This window comes from Notolepis coatsorum (assembly GCF_963971535.1).
Source record: "Notolepis coatsorum genome assembly, chromosome: 1".
Taxonomy (NCBI): domain Eukaryota; kingdom Metazoa; phylum Chordata; class Actinopteri; order Aulopiformes; family Paralepididae; genus Notolepis; species Notolepis coatsorum.
In genome coordinates this window covers 91,793,679-91,814,304 of record NC_140165.1, presented here as the reverse complement: position 1 = coordinate 91,814,304, position 20,626 = coordinate 91,793,679, and the positions used below count along the sequence as shown (strand labels likewise).

Here is a 20,626-nt window from a genome sequence, read left to right as displayed (position 1 = left end):
TCAGCGCGATATAAAAAATTCCAACTAGACGTACTTCTAGAAGTTACTACACGTCATCTGATGTTGACCGGATGGGCTAGGGGGCGTTTATAATTCCATGGGCAGCGTTATACCAATCATCTAATGTGGGTCAAATGTTGATAATAGCAGTTAGTATCGAAGACGGTAACTTTACACGCTAAAACTCACCCCAGTCTCGCGCGCCGTTGGGCGATCATCGTAGAGTAGAAATTGTATCATTATGGGATGTAGATTTACCCGGTCCATCTCCAGCTTGTATAATGGTATATACGTCAAAATCATGTTGTTTATCGAGTTATTGGCAATCGATCGCTATGTAGTGTGTTGAGATCGAGTCCCGGGACCTATTAGCGAGTGCCCGGAAGTAATACGGCCGTCCAGCACAACCTCTACGGCACTTCCTGTTAAGCGATTGCGCTGATCGGCCACCAGATGGCGCTCCTGAACCGCCAGAGAGCTCAGTGGGTCCTCCTGGTGGATCTCAGGCCAGCGGAGGGGACATATGAATCCGATCCCAGATTTTTGAAATATTGATATTAAAGACGCTGTAAAGCGTCTTCGGCAACTTGAGCATGGCCGGGAATGACGTGTTAAAGCGTTTTCCGGCACCCAAAGTGTTAATAACAGTTGGTGATAGTATGTAGTGGTCATTAATAACAGTTGGTGATAGTATGTAGTGGTCATTAATAACAGTTGGTGATAGTATGTAGTGGTCATTAATAACAGTTGGTGATAGTATGTAGTGGTCATTAATAACAGTTGGTGATAGTATGTAGTGGTCATTAATAACAGTTGGTGATAGTATGTAGTGGTCATTAATAACAGTTGGTGATAGTATGTGTAGTGGTCATTAATAACAGTTGGTGATAGTATGTAGTAGTGGTCATTAATAACAGTTGGTGATAGTATGTAGTGGTCATTAATAACAGTTGGTGATAGTATGTAGTGGTGGTCATTAATAACAGTTGGTGATAGTATGTAGTGGTCATTAATAACAGTTGGTGATAGTATGTAGTAGTGGTCATTAATAACAGTTGGTGATAGTATGTAGTAGTGGTCATTAATAACAGTTGGTGATAGTATGTAGTAGTGGTCATTAATAACAGTTGGTGATAGTATGTAGTAGTGGTCATTAATAACAGTTGGTGATAGTATGTGTAGTGGTCATTAATAACAGTTGGTGATAGTATGTAGTAGTGGTCATTAATAACAGTTGGTGATAGTATGTAGTGGTCATTAATAACAGTTGGTGATAGTATGTGTAGTGGTCATTAACACTTTGGCTGCCATGGGTTAAATTCATTATCAACCGTAGGTTGCCGGCTCTATTTGTCTATAGAGAAAGTCCCCTTCTTTGCAGGGCTATAACTTTTTAAATTCTATTGCTACATTGCCATTATTAGGGCCCATTCAAAGTCCTATATGTATTGTTCATTGTGTAGCAACGTTAAACTTTTTCATTCACATATTCATAGTAAAGTATGGTCTAATGTATAAGTATGTTTTCATCTCTTTCTGCAGCTTTCTCCAGAACGTGATCTATAGCCCCAAATACATTATATTGATGATGCAATACAGTTTTATGGCAATCAGCGCGATATAAAAAATTCCAACTAGACGTACTTCTAGAAGTTACTACACGTCATCTGATGTTGACCGGATGGGCTAGGGGGCGTTTATAATTCCATGGGCAGCGTTATACCAATCATCTAATGTGGGTCAAATGTTGATAATAGCAGTTAGTATCGAAGACGGTAACTTTACACGCTAAAACTCACCCCAGTCTCGCGCGCCGTTGGGCGATCATCGTAGAGTAGAAATTGTATCATTATGGGATGTAGATTTACCCGGTCCATCTCCAGCTTGTATAATGGTATATACGTCAAAATCATGTTGTTTATCGAGTTATTGGCAATCGATCGCTATGTAGTGTGTTGAGATCGAGTCCCGGGACCTATTAGCGAGTGCCCGGAAGTAATACGGCCGTCCAGCACAACCTCTACGGCACTTCCTGTTAAGCGATTGCGCTGATCGGCCACCAGATGGCGCTCCTGAACCGCCAGAGAGCTCAGTGGGTCCTCCTGGTGGATCTCAGGCCAGCGGAGGGGACATATGAATCCGATCCCAGATTTTTGAAATATTGATATTAAAGACGCTGTAAAGCGTCTTCGGCAACTTGAGCATGGCCGGGAATGACGTGTTAAAGCGTTTTCCGGCACCCAAAGTGTTAATAACAGTTGGTGATAGTATGTAGTGGTCATTAATAACAGTTGGTGATAGTATGTAGTGGTCATTAATAACAGTTGGTGATAGTATGTAGTGGTCATTAATAACAGTTGGTGATAGTATGTAGTGGTCATTAATAACAGTTGGTGATAGTATGTAGTGGTCATTAATAACAGTTGGTGATAGTATGTAGTGGTCATTAATAACAGTTGGTGATAGTATGTGTAGTGGTCATTAATAACAGTTGGTGATAGTATGTAGTAGTGGTCATTAATAACAGTTGGTGATAGTATGTAGTGGTCATTAATAACAGTTGGTGATAGTATGTAGTGGTGGTCATTAATAACAGTTGGTGATAGTATGTAGTGGTCATTAATAACAGTTGGTGATAGTATGTAGTAGTGGTCATTAATAACAGTTGGTGATAGTATGTAGTGGTCATTAATAACAGTTGGTGATAGTATGTAGTAGTGGTCATTAATAACAGTTGGTGATAGTATGTAGTAGTGGTCATTAATAACAGTTGGTGATAGTATGTAGTAGTGGTCATTAATAACAGTTGGTGATAGTATGTAGTAGTGGTCATTAATAACAGTTGGTGATAGTATGTAGTAGTGGTCATTAATAACAGTTGGTTATGGTATGTAGTGGTCATTAATAACAGTTGGTGATAGTATGTGTAGTGGTCATTAATAACAGTTGGTGATAGTATGTAGTGGTGGTCATTAATAACAGTTGGTGATAGTATGTAGTGGTCATTAATAACAGTTGGTGATAGTATGTAGGAGTCATTAATAACAGTTGGTGATAGTATGTGTAGTGGTCATTAATAACAGTTGGTGATAGTATGTGTAGTGGTCATTAATAACAGTTGGTGATAGTATGTAGTAGTGGTCATTAAGATAAGATAAGATAAGATATTCCTTTATTGATCCCCTTGGGGAAATTCAGGCATCATAGCAGCATGGGGGGGAGGGGGGGAGGGGTACAGGTAGTAAAACAACACAGTATTTAAGCATTACATCACACGCAGGAGTGGTTTGTGACCAATAAACCATGCCTAGGGGTGGTTGTTAGGCCCGAGGCGCAGCCGAGGGTCGTTAGACCCCCCTAGGCATGGTTTATTGGTCACAAATCACGACTGCACGTGGTGTAAAGCTTTTATACAACTGCCAGATTCATCCAACCTTATTTCTATACAATAAACACACATTAATCGAAGATTTATTGAAAAAACCATCCGCCAGAAAAAGTAGTTCCCACAACTCCATGTGGAAGCAGCTTGAAGTGCATCCAACCAAACTAACACATCCAACTGTGTATTATTGGAATGATTGAGAGAAGTTGCCTCATGTGGAAGCAGCTTGAAGTGCATCCAACCAACTAACACATCCAACTGTGTATTATTGGAATGATTGATTGAAAATTTATTAAAAAGTTTTCTTTGCCCTATAGGAAAAAAACGTTTTCTTCGCCCTATTTTTTTATTTATTTCTTTTAGCCTAAACTTAACCAGTTGGAAACCAGGGGTACAGTAATAAAATTAGCAATCAACCAATCAATCAATTCAATAGACCATGCTCACTTAAAACAGCGCTGCTTCTCTCTCAGTCTGTCTCCCCCGCTGTTGCAGACAGGAGTGTGTGTGTGTGTGTGTGCGTGTGTGTGTGTGTGTGTGTGTGTCACAGTGTGTGTGTGCGTATGTGTGTGTGTGTGTGTGTGTGTGTGTGTATGTGTGTGTTTGTGGGTACGCCAGCGTCGGAGTGTGAGAGAGAACGCTGCAGTCGGAAAGTAGGAAGGAAGAAATTTAAATCAATCAATTAATCTATCAATCAATCCGCGATTTTTCTTTTGTTCTAGATTGAGTCAAGACCCATCAATTACATCATCCAACATTGTTTAAAATACTAACACGTTCCCCTTGACAGAATCGCTTTATATTTAGTCGTTATGACGCTATCAACATATCCATTTGTTAAAGATTATTGTCCGCCATCTTGTTTTTTCCGACGGAGTGATCCGGCGGAGTGATGTGATTCGGTGGTGGGCGGGTCCTGGGACCAGGAGCGTGGATTATGAAGGATACATACGTGTAAATGGACTGTTTCAGCCAATCAGAATAGAGAAATTTGCATGCCGTTGTATAAACAGGTAGTAAAAGACAACACAGGCAGTGTAAACAATTTGATCAATATGGTCAATATAATTTACTATCTGACTAGCTGAGGAATATTCACATTATTCACAGTGTCACATGAGGTGCAGTATGCATGAGGTAGTGTTATAATTTACTATCTACTGAGTATACATTAATCAAAGTACCAGGGTAGTCTACTTTGTCCCCCTTGGGTTCCTATAAGTCCCAGGTCAATGTCTGGTAGCAGTCGCTGTCGCTGCCCCCTGTTGTGGGGCCTGGAGGCTGCTAGTCGCTGCCCACTGTTGTGGAGCCTGATGGCCGCTGGTATGAAGGACTGTCCGAGGCGGTTAGTTGAGTGTCGGGGGGATTGAGTCTGTGGCTGAACGAGCTTCTCATCTTGACTAGCTCGTCGTAGAGGGGGTGGTAGGGGTTCTCCATGATGGCATCCAGCTTCCTTATCATCCCCCTCTCTACCATCACCTCAAGTCTAGGTAGCTCGACTCCCACCACGGAGCTAGCCTTCCTCACCAGCTTGTTGAGCTTGTTGGTGTCCCTTGAGTTGATGTAGCCTCCCCAGCATGCCACAGCATAGAAGAGGATGCTGGCCACAACAGACTGGTAAAAAGACTGCAGCAGTTTGTTGCACACATTGAAGGACCTGAGTCTCCTCAGGAAGAACAGCCTGCTCTGTCCCTTCCTGTAGAGGGCCTCTGTGTTGTCCGACCAGTCCAGTTTATTGTTCAGGTGTACCCCAAGGAACTTGTATGAGTCCACCATCTCCACATCCACCCCTCGGATGGAGATGGGAATCGGGGGGGGCCTCTTCTTGCCCCTCCGGAAGTCCACCACCAGCTCCTTGGTCTTACTGGTGTTGAGTTGGAGGTGGTTGCTGTCGCTCCACCCCACGAAGCTCTCCACCAGGGCTCTGTACTCCTCCTCATCATCGTCGGTGATGTAGCTTACGATGGAGGAGTCGTCTGAGAACTTCTGCAGGTGGCACCCGCTGGAGTTGCGGCAGAAGTCTGAGGTGTAGAGGGTGAAGAGGAAGGGTGACAGCACAGTTCCCTGGGGGGCGCCGGTGTTGTTCACCAGTACGTCAGACTGACTGTCCTTTAGTCTGACGTAACAGTTGGTGATAGTATGTGTAGTGGTCATTAATAACAGTTGGTGATAGTATGTAGTAGTGGTCATTAATAACAGTTGGTGATAGTATGTAGTGGTCATTAATAACAGTTGGTGATGGTATGTAGTGGTCATTAATAACAGTTGGTGATAGTATGTAGTAGTGGTCATTAATAACAGTTGGTGATAGTATGTAGTAGTGGTCATTAATAACAGTTGGTGATAGTATGTAGTAGTGGTCATTAATAACAGTTGGTGATGGTATGTAGTGGTCATTAATAACAGTTGGTGATAGTATGTGTAGTGGTCATTAATAACAGTTGGTGATAGTATGTAGTGGTCATTAATAACAGTTGGTGATAGTATGTAGTGGTCATTAATAACAGTTGGTGATAGTATGTAGGAGTCATTAATAACAGTTGGTGATAGTATGTGTAGTGGTCATTAATAACAGTTGGTGATAGTATGTGTAGTGGTCATTAATTCATTAATAACAGTTGGTGATAGTATGTGTAGTGGTCATTAATAACAGTTGGTGATAGTATGTAGTGGTGGTCATTAATAACAGTTGGTGATAGTATGTAGTGGTCATTAATAACAGTTGGTGATAGTATGTAGTAGTCATTAATAACAGTTGGTGATAGTATGTGTAGTGGTCATTAATAACAGTTGGTGATAGTATGTGTAGTGGTCATTAATACCAGTTGGTGATGGTATGTGTAGTGGTCATTAATAACAGTTGGTGATAGTATGTAGTGGTCATTAATAAGTTCAAGTTTCAAGTTTCTTTAATAGTTGTCATACAGAAGTACAGAATACTTTTATACAAAATGCTTCTTACTGTTACGCTCCAGAGACTGTGCAAGATAAGTATGAAATAAAATAACATAGTATAGCATGTAAATTAGAAGTAAAAAAATGAGGTCACAGTGTTCAGTATAGACATATGTACAATGTTCGATGCAGAATAGACGTAACTGAGTTACCATATAATATACAATACTGTGCAGTGTACTAATACAATACTATAGTGCAAGGCAGAAATGGGATGAGGTGCAATTTAGGTACAATTTACAGTGGGTGTACGAGTTGTAGTGCAAATCCTTTATCAATAAATATAAAGTGTGTTTGTGTGGTTTAAGTGAGTGTGTGGGTGTGTGTGCTGTGTGCATTTGATGGTTGTTGCATAGTGTTTATTGTTCGTTTAGCAGCCTGATGGCCTGGGGATAGAAGCTTCTTCTGAGTCTTTCTGTGCTCGCCTTAAGACTCCGGTATCGCTTGCCTGACCGCAGCAGTTCAAAGAGGCAGTTGTTCGGGTGGCTCGAGTCCTTAATAATTCTCTTAGCCTTCCCCCTGCACCGCTTGTTGTAAATGTTCTGGAGGGTGGGAAGCCCCCCTCCAATTGTGCGTTCGGCTGAACGTGTCACTCTTTGTAGTCTGCTACGGTCTTGTGCAGTGCTATTCCCAAACCAGGAGGTGATGTTGCCAGTCAGGATGCTCTCTATTGTACATGAGTAGAAGTTCCTAAGGATCTTCTGACTGACTTGGAACTTCCTTAGGCGCCTGAGGAAGTAGAGGCGTTGTTGTGCCTTCTTCACAACACTGTCAATGTGTGTGGTCCATGTCAAGTCCTCGGATATGTGGGCTCCGAGGTACTTGAAACTGTTCACTCTCTCAACCGGTGCCCCGTCGATGCTGAGGGGGCTGTAGTCCTTGACCCCCGACCTCCTGAAGTCCACAATCATCTCTTTTGTTTTGCTGACGTTCAGGGAGAGGCAGTTCTCCTGACACCACTGTGACAGATTCTCTACCTCTTCCAGGTAGGCCCTCTCGTCGTTGGCAGAGATCAGGCCCACCACTACTGTGTCATCTTCAAATTTGATGATTGTGTTGTTGTTCCGCTGTGCCACGCAGTCATGTGTGTACAGGGAGTAGAGGAGGGGGCTCAGAACACAGCCCTGGGGGGCCCCTATGTTGAGCGTGATGGATGAGGAGGTGCAGTTGCCTGCTCTTACCACCTGGGGTCTGCCCGTCAGGAAGTCCAGGACCCACTGGCAGAGGTCATAGTTCAAGCCCAGGTCCCTGAGCTTGGCTATGAGTTTGGAGGGGACTATGGTATTGAATGCTGAGCTGTAGTCGATGAACAGCATTCTCACATAGTTCCCCTGCCTCTTGTCCAGGTGTGATGCTGCTGTGTGCAGCACATGGGCTATGGCGTCCTCCGTGGACCTGTTGGGGCGATATGCAAATTGCAGGGGGTCCAGGTTGATGGGGAGGGAGGAACAGATGTAGCCCTTCACTAGCTTCTCAAAGCACTTCATGGCTATGGAGGTGAGGGCTACAGGGCGGTAGTCGTTGAGGCAAGCGGGCGTAGATTTTTTGGGTACAGGGATGATGGTGGACTTCTTCAGACAGGTGAGGATGACAGCCTGTTCCAAGGACAGGTTGAAGATGTCAGTGAATACCGGGGCCAGTTGGTCGGCACAGACTTTTAGGACGCGGCCGGGGATGCCGTCCGGTCCTGCTGCCTTCCTGATATTCACTTTTTTAAAGATCCGTCTCACCTCATGCTCTGTTACCCTGAACACTGAGTCTCCATCAGCAGACCCCCCCCCCCCCCCCCCCCATTGCCGTGGTTTGTAACAATAACAGTTGGTGATAGTATGTAGTGGTCATTAATAACAGTTGGTGATAGTATGTGTAGTGGTCATTAATAACAGTTGGTGATAGTATGTAGTAGTCATTAATAACAGTTGGTGATAGTATGTGTAGTGGTCATTAATAACAGTTGGTGATAGTATGTGTAGTGGTCATTAATAACAGTTGGTGATGGTATGTGTAGTGGTCATTAATAACAGTTGGTGATAGTATGTAGTGGTCATTAATAACAGTTGGTGATAGTATGTGTAGTGGTCATTAATAACAGTTGGTGATAGTATGTAGTGGTCATTAATAACAGTTGGTGATAGTATGTAGTGGTCATTAATAACAGTTGGTGATAGTATGTGTAGTGGTCATTAATAACAGTTGGTGATAGTATGTAGTAGTGGTCATTAATAACAGTTGGTGATAGTATGTAGTGGTCATTAATAACAGTTGGTGATAGTATGTGTAGATGGAAGCTGCAATCTGTTAAATAAAGTATTCATTCATTCATTCATTCAACCAAACCACAAAAACAAAACAACTGGATGAATGAATGAAAACTTTATTTAACAGATTGCAGAATGGGTACAATACAGTACGGCTCAATACACACAATTGTTAAGGGGATGCAGACCAGAGAAAGGCGTTTGTCTTGTTTACATCAGGGTCCCCCATTTTCAGTTCATAGTGACATTTATGACATACACAACATACATGACATCATGACATTTATGGCATAGGGACATACATAACATACAGGTATGTATTGGTATGTATACTGTTACATTTGTGACATATACGATATGCAAATAATATACAGTACTAGGGCTGGGCGATAAAACGATAACGATAACTATTGCGATAAATTATTTCCTCGAAATAAACATGAAACGTGGTCGCAAAGTTTCGATATATCGATTTTCCAAGCTTGGATATGAGCACACGCACTAACAACCAATCAGTGAAGGAGATGGCCGACAGCGGAAGGAGACGTAGAGAGGTATGACTCAAGTAGTAAACAAGGCTTGCTAGGATAATTAGCTTGCACGGCGCTATTTTATAGTTTACCTGCCGAGTTGGTGTGTGTTTTGAATTCTGAGGGTAACGGTTATAGTAGTGTGGGGTATACGGTGGACGTCGTTGCAATGTATTGGGGCGGAACAGAGTATTTTATGGTCATATTTAGTACATTGTCATGGGATACACCGCTTGGAAATGAAGCTGGCTAGGATAATTAGCTTGCACGGCGCTATTTTATAGTTTACCTGCCGAGTTGGTGTGTGTTTTGAATTCTGAGGGTAACGGTTATAGTAGTGTGGGGTATACGGTGGACGTTGTTGCAATGTATTGGGGCGGAACAGAGTATTTTAGGGTCATATTTAGTACATTATTATGGGATACACCGCTTGCTCTAGCTAACTGCTAACGTGCGCGGACTGATGACATCAACTCGAGACATTCGCAGCAGCAAAACAAGTCTATTAATAGCCCGTCCATCGGCGCCGGGCATAAGAAGTTAATTAAACTTGACAGACATTATATCGACGATAATTATCGACTGTTACCCAGAGATCCTAACAGAAAATATTATATACATATGATGGGGATGAGACTGTACATTAGGAGGATGGGGGGGGGGGGGGGGGGGGTTGGACATTTACGGTGGCCAGTTTCGAATTGCAGCCTCCCGTAGGTGCTCTTTAAGAGCGGTTTTGAATGTGGGCAGGGGTAAAGTGGGTTTTAGTAGTGAGGTTAAGCAGTAGTCTGACCAGTTTGTTTTGTGATGTTTGTAATCTTGTTTTTAGTGCCTTTGAGGTGCTTTGGTACCATGAGGTGCAGGCATAGTCGTAGTTCCCTTGAATGAGTGTACTGAGAGTACCCATGATTTTTGCCATTTTGTTATTGTGAAATTGGTATTAAATTTAATTCCGAGTGGCATTAAAAAGTCTTAAAAAGCCTTAAATCTGACTGGGCTAGGGCGGCTACGTGGTGCAGTGGGCAAGGCGCTCACCACAAATACTGGAGACGCTGGGTTCGCCTGTTCGAGCCCAGCGCTCCACATTGCTTTCAGTTTAGCTGGTCATCCGTACTAATACACATTGGCAGTATTAGGGGGTGGAAAACTGATGGGTTTTTCGTTGTGGACAGCGACTCCTACAGGTCGGTTGGTGCGCCTGCGCAGTAGAATCAGGAAGCGATGGGGGCGGCGCCCCTCCAAAGCGCAGACCCCTGACGCTGAAAGATCGCGCCGTGCAGGTGAAAAGATGCGACTGCTGTTACCTCGAGTATCGGAGGGGACTCGTGCTATGTATGACTTAGTCCACATTGCAGCCGGCTTGTGGGAGGCAAGAAACAGCGTTCGAGACAGGGGAGGGTTGAATTGGATGATACGAAATTGGGATGGGAGAAAAATAGAAAATGGGAGAAAAAGTGGATAAAAAAAATCTGACTGGGCTAAACCTGCAGATACCCTGTACATACTGTAAACACATATTCCACGCTGTTCTGATGCTCCACAATGAATCCGATCGGCTCGGGGTACATGCGTGAGAAGTAAAATGTGGATTCCGGATTATTTTTTTCTCATCCATTTTCATTGAGTCCATTCCAAAAGGGTGCATTACCATCTGGGAGACGATAGGGGGCGCTTTTTCACATCTGAGCTCCTGATGGGGCTGGTTTCCCAACGGTAGACTCGGTTGATGAAATATGAATTCAGATCGCTAATAAAAAAATAAAACGATATTTGACGTTGTGGGCAACTGGAGAGGATAAACTGGATCCTTCTTTTCTCTCAGGCTAATGGCTCCATAAATTACAGAGCAAACAACACACATATATTTAATCTTTCTTTGTCAACAGGCTTAGTCCATAGTGCCTGGGAAACGGCCCATGTATCCATTACATACATTACAATTACATTAGTCCATAAAGGTGGAGCCCACACCAATCTGGTTTTAGAGCAAAGCAAACCATAGGTGGCAACTTAGTCACGTGACCCATTTGGTATTGCTGATTGGCTCGAACACGGTATGTTTGTATACAGCGAACAGGTCAATAGGGAGGTGTAGTCTGACATCACTGGTTGTTCCACCCGTATAGGGATTTATTATTGGGAAATGGATTATCGGCTATTGTAACAATTCTGCCTCATGAACATTGAAAAGCTTTCCATTTTTGAATAACATTTGTTCCCTTCTATCATTAATATTATTGTTTAAGCATTTTTGGTTGAAATAAAATGTGGCGATTTTTTTTTATGATTAATTGTTAATATTTTTATGTTGAGCTATAGATTGTGGATGAATACGCACAGAAAGGTACACCATGCAAATGTTCATGCTTTATTTGTTTTAAACGAGACAATTTAGAAATGGGCAATGGGGAAATACATTGCGTTGGACAGAGGGTGGAACACTAAAAACGGCAATGACGTAACCACTACACCTCCCTATAGTATCCGCCCTAGACAAAAGAAAACATTGTGCTGCTCTATTTGTAGATCTGTTGAAAGCGGTTCATACAGTTGATCATTCTCCTCTCTTACAAAGACTATACAGCGTTGGCTTTAATGTAAATGCTTTCAGTTGGTTTCAGAGCTATTTGTTTGAGAGATGTCAGTGTGAAAACAGGAAATGCCCAGTCAGAGTTCTCGCCCATTACAAAAGGTGGACACCACCTTGCAGGGATCGATTCTGGGTCCTGTATTATTTACCATTGATATTCATAATATTGTCTCATCTTTTGAGTGGCTGTCAAGTTCATCTTCTTGCAGATGACTCTATTGTATTACTGACTCTGTACAACTAGCCATTGAGAATCTGCAACTCTCCTTTAATGCTTTGCAAGATGCGCTTATTAATCATAAACTTGTACTTAATGCAAATAAAACAAAGTGTATGATTTTCTCTAGAGTAGGGATGCACCGAAATTTCGGCCACCGAAAGTTTTCGGCCGAAAATGGCCAAAAATGCCCTTTCGGCTTTCGGCCGAAAGAGTTTTTTCACCGAAAATATATCACAGAAACAGAAACAACCTGTAACCTAATGCGTGTTGTTGTGATGATGTCATCAAAACGCGGCTTCAGTCATTACATGCTTAACGTGAGCTCTTCAGTCCTGCGTTCTGCAGCCTGTGAAAACTCCTCTTGGGACTCGGGGGAGTCGCGCTGTTTCTATGTAAACTCTGCGCGCAATGCTTTATATCCTTATTTACTATATGCCCGTCGCGGTTAATCACTGAGTGATCTAATATGCATATTCTTCAGAGCGAGAGGGGGGGGGGTTGTGTTTCTCACATTGACGCTGTCTGTCATTGATAATATAATCTGAAGAGCATTATTATTATTATCATTCTCGAGCATACACGTTGCGCGTCTACTGTGCCAAAGTCAAGAGAGCACATTCATCTGGGGACTAGAAAGGTGTGCTCAGTAGAGCACAGATGTCCACATGTCTTCTCTCTCTCTCTCTCTCTCTCTCTCTCTCTCTCTCTCTCTCTCTCTCTCTCTCTCTCTCTCTCTTTGATTGATTGATTGAAAACTTTATTAACAGATTGCAGAATGGGTACAATACAGTACAGCTCAATACACACAATTGTTAAGGGGATGCAGACCAGAGAAAGACTTTCGTCTTGTTTACATCAGGGTCCCCCATTTTCAATTCATCAGGACATATATGACATACATGACATACAGATAGACAGTACTGCTACATCTATACATTTATGACATACCAGATTTGCAAATACAGTACTGTTTGTGATACAAAAAGACCCATAATAGTGATTATTTATTATTTAAGTTAAGTTTTGCCATAATCATATATTTTCCATAATCAGGTAGCTGAACAACATTGGTAAAGAAAAATTCTATTCTATGAATCATTTTCGGCATTCGGTTTTCGGCCAACTGTTTACTATTTTCGGTATCGGTTTCGGCCAAGAATTTCCCATTCGGTGCATCCCTACTCTAGAGTCAGAGATATTGTTTACAATAACTTGCATATATCCACTGTGAGTTGGTCTGACATCAAGAGAGTAATAGAATACTACAAATATCTTGGCATCTGGCTATTTAAATTTACATTTAAATACCATATAGACAATCAAAAGAAATTGGCTTCTTGTCCAGGAACAGAACCAACATTCTGATGATTAGCAGCAAAAAGGCTGTTGAAGCAGTTATTCTATCGGTCTTGGATTATAGAGATGTGATGTCAATGGTCTTTTCCAGATTAAATAAAGGGTTGAATGAATGAATATTGTTGTCCTGGGATCACCATGTAAACGCAACTAATTTTATTTGGATAAATGCCAGCCGGTTTCCTGGTTTTACTTTTTCATCTTCCTAAGCTCATGATACAAGGGATACGTTAGCCTTCGAAGTCCGTCCATTTTGAGTGAAAAACACCAAGCTCTTATTTTATTTCTTGGTAGATATCTTTACTATAAGGATAATTAGCTGACTAAACAGTTTGTGCTTATAGATACATAATCGTTTCGGTTTGGTAATATCCATTCTAGCTAGCATCTTCAGCTACAGGAAACAAGCAAATTCACTATAGTGGCAACCTTTTAGTGCTTTGTGAACCGAGTGAACTATAGAGCTGTGGGCGGGGCTTATCAGAATAAGCCACAGCTATCAAAACCCCCATTTCATTTTGACCAAGTGGCCGAGCACAACAGGTGTTCATAAAGGTGAGATTCACCTGGATGGGGGAGGGTAGTGTGTGTGTGTGTTGCAGCCATCGAAAGCAATAGAGTTCTACAACTCTTAAGATGGAAGAATTGGATCTGAGAATTCCCAAGTATCAACCACCTTGGACCTGCACAAATAATTAGTGTGTGTGTGTCCTCCTTCCATGCACGGAGGCCATCTGGTCAGATGTACCGTAGCTAGGAGCCGGGGAACTGACTCCTGTTGTAATGTGACACCAACCCGCTCTAGTCTTCCTGCTGCAGACTGACATCTGGTCTGCAGTCTGCCCACCTGGCAGGTGTATACAGGGACCAGCCCCTGTGTGTGTGTGTGTGTGTGTGGGTGGGCTGGTGTGTGCACCAGGTTAAAGGGGAACTCCACCCTAAAACAGAGCTGCCACACAGACGCTGAATAGCTGAACAGGACACTGACTGTGTCCCGTGGTGACTTCAGCTGGAAGCCCTGCACGTAAATACAACTCACGGATGTACCGGCTCAAACTAAACTTCTATGAGCCCACAGAGTCGGCCACTGACTCACCGTCGGCGAGGGCCAATTCTGTCACTTGATGACGGTAACCGTCGGTAGTGTGATAGTAAAGGGTTAACCTTCTGTAGTGTGGCAGTGAACGGGTTTAACATGCTGTCGTGTGGCAGTGAAAGGGTTAACCTTCTGTGTATTGTCACAGTGAAAGGGTTTTAACCTTCTGTGTATTGTCACAGTGAAAGGGTTAACTGTTTTGCTAGTGCGGCAGTGAAAGGGTTAACGCTCTGATTTCCAGTTGACTGTCTTGAGATGATTGGAATAGCACAGTGTGAATTCAGTTTTTAGAACACCCCCACAAATGAGCCGCACTGGAGAGATGCACCGCCGTGCCGTGTTGACGCGTACAGAGTCACTGCTCCGGGGGAGGTTCTCAGCGGCAGTGTGTGTGTGTGTGTGGTAATACTGTAGTGCTGAGGTTGTACGGGGCAGCTGACCACAAAGAAACTGTGGGGGAAATGGCTTCCAACGTATTAGTTTGAAACATTAGTTTGAAACGCGTTGCTACCCCTGCATGTACGGTATCAAGTCAAGTGTTCCTTTATTAATCCCCTGGGGAAGATTCTGGTGTACAGGCAGAAAAGATAATAATAATAGAAATGGTAATAATAATAGAATAGAACATAGTAATAATAGTGGAATGGCAGAATTTTGTAAATAATAATAATAGTGTACATGGTGTATATCGTGGTAGCACACTGCACCAGAGTCCGTGCAGTGTTTAGTAATTAAGAGGCGGACAGTCCTAACAGTTCTCAAGTTCTTCTGTTTTCTTGGCTTCATGGTACCGATAACATTTTGTGCACAACTATAGCTGTAATAAACATTTTGCTGCGTTCAAGGAGTTTCCTATGACTGTACGTTTTCATATTCTTTGTATTCTGTATGTGAACGTGTAACTGTATTAAGTGTGAAGCAGGGTATTTCTGAAAAAGAGCATACATGCTATAGCAACTCTTCCTTGGATAAATACCAGGTAAACGGTGTGGCTGACCTGCGTCTCTGTGTGCCTCCTCCTCCCCCAGGCTGACATCTGGTCCCTGGGGATCACCGCCATCGAGCTGGCCAAGGGAGAGCCTCCCAATTCAGACATGCATCCGATGAGGGTGCTGTTCCACATCCCCAAGTCCTCGCCTCCCATCCTGACCGGGGAGTTCTCCAAGAGCTTCAAGGAGTTCACGGAGTCGTGCCTCAACAAGGACCCTACTTTTGTGAGTTAACGGCGACGACTCAAGGCCCACTGATGCAGGCGGTGACGGAGGTCTCGTGCAGAATCGTTATTCAATTCAAATTCAAATGTCTTATCTTTCCGTGAGGAACTTAATTTGTGACTTGCTCTCTTATCATTTTCTGTCGCATAAATGGTAAATGGTTGCATTTATTATCTCTTTTATCCAAAGCTCTTTACAATTTGTTCCTCACATTTTACCCATTCACTCACACATTCACACACCGACGGCGGAGGCGACCATGCAAGGTGCCAACCGGCTCATCAGGAGCAATTAGGGGTTAAGTGTCTTGCTCAAGGAATCGAACCGGGAACCTCCGGATTACCGGACGACTGCTCTACCTCCCGACCCACTGTCGCCCCCCAAAACACATTGACCCCAAAACACATTTTGAGTTTCACACACTGTTGGGATTCTTAGCTTTCTAATGATATCAGTATTGTCTTTATGCTCCAAATATTAAGCGAGATATGACTCATTATATAATGATTGTCACCAAACCATGATTTTGAGAAAAAGGGCCTTTTTCCCCCAATATTTGCATAACTTTTTGTGGCATTTATTCAAATGAATAAGAACCATAATACAAATTAATCTAGACCTGTTTGCACAAACACATGTACACACATGATACTGGTCTCCCTGGTCACATGCACACACATGATACTGGTCTCCCTGGTCACATGCACACGCATGATACTGGTCTCCCTGGTCACATGCACACACATAATACTGGTCTCCCTGGTCACATGCACACACATGATACTGGTCTCCCTGGTCACATGCACACACATGATACTGGTCTCCCTGGTCACATGCACACACATGATACTGGTCTCCCTGGTCACATGCGCACACACATGATACTGGTCTCCCTGGTCACATGCACACACATGATACTGGTCTCCCTGGTCACATGCACACACATGATACTGGTCTCCCTTGTCACTTGCACACGTCATAAAAAAAAAATTGTGATGATGATTCTCACATACACGTGCACGCCCATTCTCACGTGCACGCCCATATCTACCCACACCCACACACCAGCTCATTATGGATTGTGGGTGCTGTCAAAAAGTTGCTAATCAGTCGAATCCATTGCTCATCAGGGCTGCCCCTCTCATAATATTGGTGTTCAACAATCTTACTATTTGTTGTTCATGTGAATTCAGTGTATTGATTAGGTTAACTAAAGTAGAGGACAAGGTTTGTGTTCTTGCTGTGAGGAAAGTTGCACGTAAGACAGTTGTGTGTGTGCGCGTGTGTGTTTCCCGACGTTAACGTTATTGGGCGAACAAGAAAAAGATGAACATGTTCTCTATTGTGATGACACTGCTGTGTTACAAACATTGATACATTGTTACAGACATTGATACATTGTTACAGACATTGATACATTGTTACAGACATTGATACATTGTTACAGACATTGATACATTGTTACAGACATTGTTACAGACATTGATACATTGTTACAGACATTGATACATTGTTACAGACATTGTTACAGACATTGATACATTGTTACAAACATTGATACATTGTTACAACACGTGTCATTCATCCGGGGCTTTGTTTCGGGACACCTGTAGTAAAGGAGAGGAGGAGGAGGAGGAGGAGGAGGAGGAGGAGGAGGAGGAGGAGGAGGAGGAGGAGGAGGAGGAGGAGGAGGAGGAGGAGGAGGAGGAACAGCTCGGTGCAGCGGTTCTCCGCTAGTCATCCTGCCTTTACAAGCGTCAACGTTTTATTTATCATCTGACTCTGATGATCAAATCTAAACATTCTGAAAGCCAAGACTTTGTTGATTTGAAATCAGACGAAAACCCATCCCTGCCTTGTATGAAGCTAAGCCTCTCTTTCATAATCTCAGCGACAGAGCGAGAGGGAGGGAGAGTTCTGAGCAGGACCAGAGTAGATTGAAGTGTTCATCATGTCTTTACAAGCTCCAACTGTAATTATCATCTGAATCTGGAGAAAAGAGTTTGCTATTCTGAAAGCCAAGACATTGTTTATTTAAAATCAAACAAAATTACCAAAAATCTATATTATGTTCATCCACGTTTATCTAGATATGCGCTGTTGTAACGTGCAACTGATTTTGATAGAATGTCACAAATAAGACATTCACGCTCATGATTAGTTAGAAGTGCTGGTGTCTGGGTGGGCATGTGGACTGTGTGTGTGTGAGTGAGTCTGTAAGCATTGGACCGGTGTATGTACTTCTCTTTCTTCCAACATGGCTGTGTATAACCATTGGTAACCACTTTAGAAAGATAAACACTAAAATATACTATCTTTGTTGATATATTTTTCATATACTGCCCCCTGGTGGCAAAAGAAATTATTGAAACACTGTTTCTCTCTCTAGAGACATAGAGCTAAGGAGTTGTTGAAGCACAAGTTAATAGCGAAACGCTGTCTCTCTGTCTGTCTCTCTGTCTGTCTCTCTCTCTCTCTCTCTCTCTCTCTCTCTCTCTCTCTCTCTCTCTCTCTCTCTCTCTCTCTCTCTCTCTATAGAGACCTACAGCTAAGGAGTTGTTGAAACACAAGTTCATAGTGAAACACTGTAAGAAGACGTCCTATCTCAGCGAGTTGATTGACAGGTACCGACGGTGGAAGGAGGAGGGACATAGTGACTCCAGCTCTGATGACTCGGACAGGTAAGCGTGCGTTTGTTTACACAGTTTACATGTATTGTTTTGGTCTGATATGTGGGTCGGAGTCCAGTGGGTGTTTAGTGGACGGGTTGCTACTGCTGGCCACACCTCAGGTTCTACTAAGAGAGGCCTGGAAGAATGCACACGATACTAAGGTTACTATATAGCGATATATATTATGATGGCTATATGTGATGGCTAAATATATATTATAGACGTATATATTAGTAACTTATTATGGTTAGTTATATTAATTTCCCCAGACTTTATTCTCTCGGTAGAGCCTGAGGTGTGGCCAGCAGTAGCAGCCCGCCCCCCCTCTGTGCCCCCTCTGCCACCACCCACACATCAGACCAACACGACACCTCTGTGCCCCCTCTGCCACCACCCACACATCAGACCAACACGACACCTCTGTGCCCCCTCTGCCACCACCCACACATCAGACCAACACGACACATGCAAACCACGTTGAGCCTTTCACTGCCGCACTACCAACACTGTTGACCCTTTCACTGCGGCGACACGCGGAGGGTTAACCCTTTCACTGCCACACGACAGCCGGTTAACCGCGACCGTCGGTTGTGTGATAGTAAAGGGTTAACCTTTTGTCGTGTGGCAGTGAAAGGGTTAATACCAAGTGAGGCTCTTTGGCTGTTTTTGCAGCACCAGATACTCTTCTACCCTGTCCTCCATGAGGCCTGAGGTCCAGGACATTCTTTTATTACATTTTCTTTAGATTTAAGCTGTGTGTGTGTGTGTGTGTGTGTGTGTGTGTGTGTGTGTGTGTGTGTGTGTGTGTGTGTGTGTGTGTGTGTGTGTGTGTGTGTGTGTGTGTGTGTGTGTGTGTGTGTGTGTGTGTGTGTGTGTGTGTGTGTGTCCGTCCAGTGAGTCCAGTAACAAGGAGAACAGCCAGTCTCCAGAATGGTCCTTCACCACCGTCAGGAAGAAGAAACCAAGAAATCCACTGGCCCTCAATGGAACGGTGAGTGTGTTGAGAAGAAAATGATTGTATAGTAAATCTCTTCCCCCTGCTCTGCTGCTTCCCTCTCTCTTTATCTCTCCCTCTCTTTCTCTCTCTCCCCTTCTCTTTCTCTTTCTCTCTCTCCCCCTCTCTTTCTTTCTCTTTCTCTCTCTCCCCTCTCTTTCTCTTTTTCTCCCCCTCTCTTTCTCTCTCTCCCCCTCTCTTTCCCTCTCTTTCTCTCTGTGGTGGAACCGGACTCATCAATTATGTCATAGACGGATCTTCATGATCAATATAGGTTTAATAGTGAAAACACATAGAAGGTGCATGTGGCTTAAATGAGCTTTGGCTGAGAGGAGCACTCGTCCTGGCTGCTAGGAGACACTGATGGAGAGAAGAGACACTGAGGGAGAGAAGAGACACTGAGGGAGAGAAGAGACACTGAGGGAGAGAAGAGACACTGAGGGAGAGAAGAGACACTGAGGGAGAGAAGAAGACACTGAGGGAGAGAAGAGACACTGAGGGAGAGAAGAGACACTGAGGGAGAGAAGAGACACTGAGGGAGAGAAGAGACACTGAGGGAGAGAAGAGACACTGAGGGGGAGAGAAGAGACACTGAGGGAGAGAAGGAGACACTGAGGGAGAGAAGGAGACACTGAGGGAGAGAAGAGACACTGAGGGAGAGAAGAGACACTGAGGGAGAGAAGAGACACTGAGGGAGAGAAGGAGACACTGAGGGAGAGAAGGAGACACTGAGGGAGAGAAGGAGACACTGAGGGAGAGAAGGAGACACTGAGGGAGAGAAGGAGACACTGAGGGAGAGAAGGAGACACTGAGGGAGAGAAGGAGACACTGAGGGAGAGAAGAGACACTGAGGGAGAGAAGAGACACTGAGGGAGAGAAGAGACACTGAGGGAGAGAAGAGACACTGAGGGAGAGAAGAGACACTGAGGGAGAGAAGGAGACACTGAGGGAGAGAAGAGACACTGAGGGAGAGAAGAGACACTGAGGGAGAGAAGAGACACTGAGGGAGAGAAGAGACACTGAGGAGAGAAGGAGACACTGAGGGAGAGAAGAGAAGAGACACTGAGGAGAGAAGAGACACTGAGGGAGAGAAGAGAGACTGAGGGAGAGAAGAGACACTGAGGGAGAGAAGGAGACACTGAGGGAGAGAAGAGACACTGAGGGAGAGAAGAGACACTGAGGGAGAGAAGAGACACTGAGGGAGAGAAGAGACACTGAGGGAGAGAAGAGAAGAGACACTGAGGGAGAGAAGAGACACTGAGGGAGAGAAGAGACACTGAGGGAGAGAAGAGACACTGAGGAGAGAGAAGAGACACTGAGGGAGAGAAGAGACACTGAGGGAGAGAAGAGACACTG

General features: G+C 43.7%; 1 protein-coding gene across 1 annotated transcript in view; it reads left to right on the top strand.

Moving 5' to 3' along the window:
- The window catches only part of stk26 (serine/threonine protein kinase 26), a 128,467-nt gene that overhangs the window by 95,871 nt on the left and 11,970 nt on the right, over positions 1-20,626 (top strand). Inside the window, exons 7-9 of the mRNA XM_084326496.1 lie at positions 15,419-15,604; positions 18,143-18,285; positions 19,171-19,267. Coding sequence (XP_084182622.1) covers positions 15,419-15,604; positions 18,143-18,285; positions 19,171-19,267 — 426 coding nt within the window. The remainder of the gene's footprint in view (positions 1-15,418; positions 15,605-18,142; positions 18,286-19,170; positions 19,268-20,626) is intronic.